Source organism: Glycine max, chromosome 16 (assembly GCF_000004515.6).
Source record: "Glycine max cultivar Williams 82 chromosome 16, Glycine_max_v4.0, whole genome shotgun sequence".
NCBI lineage: Eukaryota > Viridiplantae > Streptophyta > Magnoliopsida > Fabales > Fabaceae > Glycine > Glycine max.
In genome coordinates, this window is record NC_038252.2 from 1,080,476 (window position 1) to 1,089,474 (window position 8,999).

General features: G+C 31.5%; 1 protein-coding gene across 2 annotated transcripts; it reads right to left on the bottom strand.

The window, feature by feature from the left end:
- Positions 1-1,736: 1,736 nt before the first annotated feature.
- On the bottom strand, positions 1,737-5,225 carry EREB (ethylene responsive protein). Of its 2 annotated transcripts, none has more exons than NM_001349033.1 (3): positions 4,782-5,225; positions 2,174-3,084; positions 1,737-2,059 (listed from the first exon to the last, which is right to left on the bottom strand). In NM_001349033.1, the coding sequence occupies exons 1-2, from the start codon at positions 5,056-5,058 to the stop codon at positions 2,213-2,215; spliced, it is 1,149 nt and encodes a 382-aa protein (NP_001335962.1). In that variant the 5' UTR covers positions 5,059-5,225; the 3' UTR covers positions 1,737-2,059; positions 2,174-2,212. The 2 variants fall into 2 exon arrangements, with proteins under 2 accessions (NP_001335962.1, NP_001335963.1); NM_001349034.1 differs by having other exon boundaries at positions 1,749-2,059; positions 2,190-3,084.
- Between the last annotated feature and the right edge of the window lie 3,774 nt (positions 5,226-8,999).

Below are 8,999 nucleotides of genomic sequence, written 5' to 3' on the forward strand. Positions count from 1 at the left end.
AATTAAGGTGATAACTTAAAGTCATGTATATCAAGAAATCATAGCATTTTTTTTACAGAAATCATAGCATGTTATGAAAATATATAGGTAGGTGAAATATTATTCTACATAAACTTTTGAATAACATTATTATTGAATTTTTATTGAATAAAATATTATTCCCTACATAAAATTTTGACTTTATAGAATATTATTATTCTACAAGAAAATTATATTACTCTTTATTTATTTCAATATTTTCATACCATTTATTATTGAATAATATATTCATAGCATTTATTACTTTTTTTAATAATTGCATAGCCTTTGTTATTTTTTTAATATTTTCATGCATTTATTATAGAATAATATTTGTAAAATATTGTGAATAATTCTATTGAATATTTTTTCAAATTTTGAGACAGTAAGCATATTTATTTATATTTGATACTTTTTTCATGAAATATTAAAAATATTTGTAGAAGAATATAAAATTATTTTTTATTTTTTTATACATAAAAGAGTCAAAAGTCGGATAGCAAATAGCAATGCACAAAAGTCTTGCAAAATTGGTTACTTAAGACATCTCCAATATATAGTTTTATAAGTTTTTCCAAATACTCCCACAAATATTTATAACATAAGTTATTTATAAGCTCTTTCAATAAGACTTTTGTCCATTACTATCAAAAAATTTACTTTTATTGATAAAAAATAAAGAGTAATATATTTTTCTGCAATTCTTTTTGATATTTTATGAAAAGTATTTAAATAAATATACATAATGTCTTAAAAACTTTTAAAAACATTGAATATATTTTGAAAATTACTAAAACTACTATTATTCAATAATAAATGCTAAGAAAATTGGTCAAAATAATAAATGCTTTGAAAACATTAAAACCAATAATAAATGTATACGACTATTAAAATAAATAAAAAGTGCTATGCAAATACTAAAACATAATAAATGCTATGTAATTATTAAAACAAATTACTAATAAAAGCTATGCAATGTATTAAAACAGATAAAAGCTTTTTTTTTTTTTTAAGTCAACAGATAATAAAAGCTATTCAATGTATTAAAACACATATTTAATCTTCCTTAACCTTTTCTAAGAAACAACCAAACCCAGCTTGAAATTTCCTAAATGCTTGCTTATTTTCATAAAAACAAGAAAAATAATTTATACTGCTTGTTAAGCCCCCATGACCTAAGTGTGTAAGCAGAGTGCTCAACGAACCAGGGGAGGGATAGAAATGCAGAGCACTCTTGTAGTGAAGCTGGTCCAAATTATGTATCTAAAGAAGGAAAAAACGGGCTGGTCCAAATTAATAGTAAGAAACTAAGCTTCCAACAAGAAAGAAAAAAAAAGCTGGTCCAAATTAATAGTTGTATTTGAAATTTTGCAAATGTAATAAAAAAAAATTGCCAAAAGACCTTAGAAAATTACTGAGGTTCCAAGGTAATTGTAATATTCAAAAGATCTTAGAAAATGAAAAGGCTGACAAAAGAATCTTGGAAAAGTAATTCGGAAAACGATTTATGAACTTATCAGATTCGATCCAATGATGATAAATCATCGATTTAAAACTTCTTCCCTCACACCTAGATTTCCAGCACTTGAACTCTGAAACAAAGCCAATTATTGCAGAAAGATTGGTTTAGAAAGAAAAGAAAAAAAAAAAAGTTTTCCACGTCCATAAATCACCAAACCAGAAAGCAGAATAATATCAAATTGCCACCACACAGAGCATTGAGAAATGGCTGGTCTCAAAGTCATAATCAAATTGCCATAATAATAATAATGAAAATGAAAACAACCAAGTTAAAAAAAAACTGTATCAGCAGTCAAGACTGTATCCAAGACCATATATAACATAATTGATAATCCTTAAGGACATCAAACAGAAAATCCCCTGAAAACGAGGTCTTTGAGTTCACAAAAGGATACCCTATAATAAAAACCTATATATAGTCCTATACTACTGCATTAGCTACAAGATAAAATAAACTCCACATAAGCTTTAAGCAGGTTTCTTGCTGTGGACTCCATCACCAACATCACGATCACAATTCCTGAAAGCAAATACAAAAATCAAAATGATAATAATATACATATACATTCAGAAACATGCAGGGATGCAAAAAAATAATAATAATAAAACTAGAAGCAGAATGAAAATTACGAACTTGTAGCTTTATTTACATAAAAGGGGAGATAAAGGGTGTTCAGAAGACTCCTGCCATGGAAGGCAGGTCGTCGAAGCTCCAAAGGTTCATAGGGTTTCCGGCGGCGTCATGAGTTGCGTCTCCGCCGAGCAAAGACGCCAATGTAGCATCAGCCCAGGCTTCATCAAGAAAAGAAGGGGTCTCAAAGAACTTGAGCTGGGATTCAATGTCTGCAAGCTCTTCGGAAAGGGTTTTTGCAGAATCATCTTGTGCAGCCACCACATCCTGCGAGTTGTTGGTCTTCTGAACCTGATCAGCAGCACCCTCCAAAGGAGCAGCAGAAAGCAAGGATGAGATCTCGGGGGTCTTGGGGACTTGTTCACCCCATCCAAGGTCAGAATAATCAAACGAGTTGCTCGAATGCTCAGAGCTGAAGTAAGCAGTAACATCAGCAGATGGAGTAACAGGTGAGACTTGAACTCCGTTTCCAGGGAACGGGGCAGGGTTAACATACTGGTTAACCAGTGGTTTCTGTTCCACCTGATCTATTGGGCTGTAGTAGCCCTCCAGATTGTGACCAAAATTGAACATCTGGTTCATTTTCGGCTTCACGGTGTTCAGATTTTCCTTCATTGGCTGAGCCTCTGGATTCACCTTGAGGCGTTTTGAGGAAGCAGCAGCGCCTGAAGGCTCATCCGGGAAATTCACCTTGGCTTTCTTGCCCCGGATCCTCCTTGCTTCAGCATCATAAGCTCTTGCAGCTTCTTCAGCAGTGCTGAAAGTTCCAAGCCAAACACGAACCCCCTTTCTTGGGTCACGGATCTCAGCAGCCCACTTTCCCCATGGACGCTGACGGATTCCACGATACTGGTTCTTCCTCTTTCTCTTGGCACACTTCTCAGCTTGCCCCTTTGATTCCACAGTTGCTGATCCTACAATATAATTGGAAAATAACATAAATTATGGGGCAAAGACAATAGACATGCAGTATCATTAAAAATATATCACATATCAAAGACACACGTATACAAAAATTGGCATATATTTTCCCATTTCTTCAAAATTATTCAGTCTATGAGACAACGCCACAACAAGGTATAAGGAAAATCATCAACATGAGTAAAGGAACTGATAATAATGGACATATCTTAACAATGGCTCTGTGTTATTTCATTCAGTTCAGTAATAGATATGGTTACCATCAATTTACCCAACCTATACAACAAATAGATATGAGATTAAACATCAATTATTTCAATTTCATGGATTGATCAGTCAGCAATCTAAATCAAGCAACAACATTATTTAGCCCACAAACAGGAAACCAAATACCAGACCAATAACCAAAACAGACGTAAAAGAACTAGCAATACTCAATGAAATGCCAAAATTGGATCAACTAATAAACAATAATGAAAAAGATAATAGCAGTAATATCAGGATCCTAAATTTTTTATGTTTCAGATCAATAATAGAGACTTGTTTCTGTAAGATCAAAGTATCAGACCTAAAACTTAGAAGTATACAGATTTTATAATACCCACACTGGGTCAACCATATGCCTGCTCAATCGTGCCCACAAAGTGCCAAAATTGAATTTAAAGCATGAATTCATACACAAAACCAATCCCAAAGGCACATGCAAATAAATTCCTGCACTCATCTAGTCAATGATCATGAGCTATGCTTAAAACACAAAACCAAAGCCAAGGGAAGAAAAATTGCTCCCCTCATTTTTTTTTATCAATCAGGAAAAAGAAGAAAAAAGCCTAAAAGATAAATAAACATAATCCATATCTATAAAGGTGTGAAAATAACCGGAAAAAAATTCCAATCTCATTAAGTGCGAGGGGAAAATTCAACTTTACCAAATAACAAAATTAACATCAACAACCCTTAAGAAAATTACAATTTTGTTTGAGACGATTAAGCAAGTAACTGAAACCAACTCCAATTGGATCTACAAAATCATAACTCTAAAGTCGGTTACTGTAATCCCCAAAAAAATTACAAAGGGTGTTCCTTTCATTTTTAAAACATTCCTGAACAAAACACAAAATATGCAAAAAAAAAAAAAAAAAAAACCAACTCCAATTAGATCTACAAAATCATAACTCTAAAGTCAGTTACTGTAATCCCCAAAAAAATTACAAAGGGTGTTCCTTTGTAATTTTAAAACATTCCTGAACAAAACACAAAATATGCAAAAAAAAAAACACTAAACTTCGAGACACTGACAAGATCTAAACCGATTTGAATAAAATTCCCAAAGCCAACTCCATAAACAAAACTCCCAAAAATATTTTTTTTTAAAAAAAGTAACATCCCAGAAAACCATACACCAAATCCATTGTTTTGGTTAAAAGAAATCCTAATTTTTCTGACCAAAAATAAAGAGACACAATCATGAAAAAGTAACAATTTTTCCATCAACCAACAACAACCAAAAGAAACGCCAAACACCAAAGCAAGGAATGCATGCCAAAACTCAAACCGAAACCACAAATCCAGAAAATAAAAAACAAAAAAGCACAACCAAACCAAAACTCTCAGAATGATGATGATGATAATAATAATAATAATAATAATAAAAATAACCAGAAAGAGACAAAGAAAGAGTTGTTGATACCACGAGAGAGAGGCTTAGAAGCAGCCTTGTTGCTGGAGCGAGAGAACCCAAAGGGCTTCTTCTTCAACTCCTCCTCGTCTTCATCGTCCTCGTCATCAACATCCTCGATTTCCGAATCATCCTTGAATTCTCTGAACCCAGCCTCGAAATCATCGTCCAGCAGCGGCTTCGAGAAGCGCTTCCTCAAACTCGGCCACAGGATGTCGGCGGTCACGCGCCGCGCCCCGCTGGCGGGACCTGCCGGTATGAAGTCGGAGATAATCGCACCACCACACATGATCACTCAACTCAACTCAGATCCTTGCTCTTTCGAATAAAGGTTGAGACTTTCTTCCACCCAATGGAAAATTATCGCAGAAAATACAAAGCTTTGGCTCAATCAATGAAAAGTAAACAATGGCTGTGTCTTTCTTCAGGGTTTTGTATAATTGAGTTTGGTGTAAGGTGCGAGCTGTGTAGTATTTATATATAAAAAAAATTGAATTTTTTTTTTCTTTTCCGCAGAATGGGGTGGGTGGAACTGTGAAATGGGGTGTGGTGTTACCGTTTTGCCCTTGCCTGTGGTAACCGGTGAGTTTTCTAGTTTTCTTTTGTTTTGGAAAGGTAAACGGTAAAGTTGATGTTTTTACTGGCAGTGCTATCTGCAATGGTCAGCATGCATCATGCATCATGTGTGCAGACCACACGTGCCTAGCACAGGTTCCTTTTTAGGTTTATTATTATATTACGCAAAAAATGCAATGAGAAAAAAAAAAGGAAAAGAAAATAAATATGGAATGCATGGTTATTTTGTAAGATATTTTTTTAAAATTTTTTAGGTAGTAAATTATTAGTAGTTATGTGTGTGGAATGAATGGTTTGGGTTAGGAAAATGTTTTGTGAGTAGTGAAGATTTTTTTTTCCCTCGTGATATAGTAGAAGATTATTTTGTGTAGATTTTGTATTTAAACCAATTTATAATTTTACATAATCAAATGTTATTATTCAGAAGCTTGGTTACTTGTAAGAGATAAAAATTAAATTGAGAAAATAATTATGGAGGGTAATAAAATGATTTGACATTATGTGATCATGCAAATTTTTGTGATAATAAAATGATTAAAAAATTTATTTTTTTTAGTTTTACTTGATGATTATATGATATTTTTAAGATAATTGTTTATGGTCATATGAATTCTCGTGATAGTAAAATTATTAAAATTATTTTATTCTTCAATTTTCATTGGTGGTTATGTGATCATTTTCATATTATTGTATTAATGATCATGTGAATTTTTGTTATAATAATATAGTTAAAAATATTTTTACACCTTAATTTATTTTGGTGGTTACATGGTCATTTTTAAGGTCATTGATCATGAACATACAAATTCTCATGATAATAAAATAATTAAAAACCTTTTATTCCTTAATTTTCCTTGGTGGTTATGTGATTATTTTTTAGATCATTGTTTATGATCAATTGTTTTCCTGTGACGGTAAAATGATTAAAAATATTTTATTCCTTAATTTGTGTTGGCGTTTATGTGATCATTTCTTGTTTCATTATTCTTGATCATGTGTTTTCTCGTGATAATAAGATAGATAAAAACGTTTTAATCCATAATTTTTGTTGGCAATTATTGGATCACTTTTGAGGTTATTATTCATGATCATGTGCTTTCTCATGACAGTAAAATGATTAAAAATGTTTTATTCCTTAATTCTTGTTGGCATTTGCATGATAATTTTTGAGGTCATTGTTCTTGATCATGTGTTTTCTTGTGATAGTTAGATGATTAAATATGTTTTAACCCTTAATTTCTGTTGGCGGTTACATGATCATTTTTAATGTCATTGTTTATGATCTACGTTTTCCTATGATAATAAAATGATTCAAAATCAATTTATTCCTTAATCTCCGTTGGGAGTTATCTGATCCTTTTTGGATATATTTAAGCTATAGTCATGACCATGCAAATCCTCGTGATAATAAAATGATTTGAAATGATTTTATTCATAATTCACATTGGCATTTACATGCGATTTTTGGGTTTGTTGGCCTATGCACATGTGCAAGACCTAAGGATATTAATGGATCAATTCATTAATTGAATCGATGTTGGTTTATGATTTTAGACCATCTAAATGCTCTGTTTGGTTATGGGAAAAGAAACAGAATAAATGAAAATAAATGAGAAATAATTTGAAAAAAAAAGAAATGGAGTAAAAATAAAGTTGAATGTCAAGTTGTTTTAAAGAAGGGAAATGTGAGAGAAAAATAATAATAATAAAGTTGTTACATATGAATGAAATGGGAATAGAAAATTTAAATAAACATATAAAACTATTATTTGGTCCTTGTATAGTCATGACAACATGGCGTAAATAATTGATTTAATTTCATATATAGTCAATTAAATTGGTGAACTTAATTGATTATGTAACTCAAGTAAAGATTACAATTGAAGCTTTATCTTTGAAGTGAGAGGACATGCAGGAATAAAGGGTCCAAAGGCATGTTCTCACCTATAACGTTTAGAGACCATGCTCCCACCTTCCAACGAAGCTTGCTATTGGTTTTGAGATTCAAAACTAGCAACACAAAGGCATTCATAACAACCCAACAAAGCAATCACTATAGCGCATGAAAGCAAATAGTAAAGTAAAGATAAAGCAGACTTCTTACTTGTAACAACAGTTACTCTTATATTTACTTCCAAATTGTACAGAAAAATCACTCACGTGGATTTCACTAATTCAAAATTTAATTATCTCCTACATGCGCATGTAGACTCATGCTCTCACCTTCCAATGAAGCTACCATTGGTTTTGAGATTTAAAACTAGCAACACAAATGCATTGATTGCAACACAACAAAGCAATCACAGTCACACGTGAAAGCAAAAAGTATAATAAGGGTAAATCGAACTTTTTTACTTTTAACATTCATTACTCTCTTGCTACCCGAAAATTGTACAGATCAAAATCACTCATGTGAATCTCACTAATTCAAAATTTAATTCTCTTGTACCTACGTATAGAGACCTGTGCTCCCACCTTCCAACGAAGCTTACCATTGGTTTTGAGACTCAAAAAGGGTAACACAACAAAGCAATCACTATCACACATGAAAAAGAATTAAGTATGGATAAACCAAACTTTTTACTTTTAACATTCATTACTCCTATATTTACCCCTAAATTGTATTGATTGAAATAACTCATGTGAGTCCCACTAATTCAAAATTTAATTCTCTCCTACATACGTCTAAAGACTGGTGCTCCCACCTTCCAACAAAGCTTACCATTGGTTTTGATATTCAAAAATATCAACACAAATGTATTGATAGCAACACAATGAAGTTGTCACTATACAAATGAAAGCAAATAGTAGAGTAAGGGTAAATCATACTTTTTACTTTTAACCATCATTACTCTCATATTTACTCCCAAATTGTAATGATCGAAGTGAAATAATTGATGTGGGTTCCACTAATTCAAAATTTAATCTTCTCCTATATCTACTAAAACAAATGCATGCATCCTATTTTTGTACGTGCATAATTATTTTTGTCTGTTGAAACAAACAAAACATAAGTGTTAGATCAACTCAAAACATAAAATAAAGTGTATTTGAAAGAAAAATAATTAGAAATAATAATACCAAGATAATATAAGTATCATGCCTTAGAAAATAATTAAGAAGACAAAGTATCACAGAAAAGTGTTATTAAGAACATTAGCATGAGTTTACTCGTGCTTGCAAATAGGGACCATTTTTAAATCCGGTCTAATAAAAAATGCAAACCTAAAAATAAAAAATTGATGAAAATTTAATTTCTTTGATTTTTTTACCACTAATTGGATAATCACTTGTTCAATTTGGTTTTTGAATGATATATATTTTAAAAAACGAACCAATATTTTGTCTAATATGCATACTATTTTGCACCCAAATATTGACACATATTTATTTCTCCTTAGACTCTATATATGAGCTCTATAACATTTAATTATAAAGCCATCTAACAATCGAGCTCTAAATTGACTTGACTTCTTTGGATGTGTTGCAACAAAAAAGAGGTGTATACATTTTGGTTGTACGAAAACAAAGCAAGGTTAAACAATATTCTTAAAAAATAGACACAAAATCATGTGTAAATTATCAAAAGACTCAACTAAACTTAAATAAAATGTCAAAGACGCTCAGTTGACAAATTGTCAACAACACGAAAAA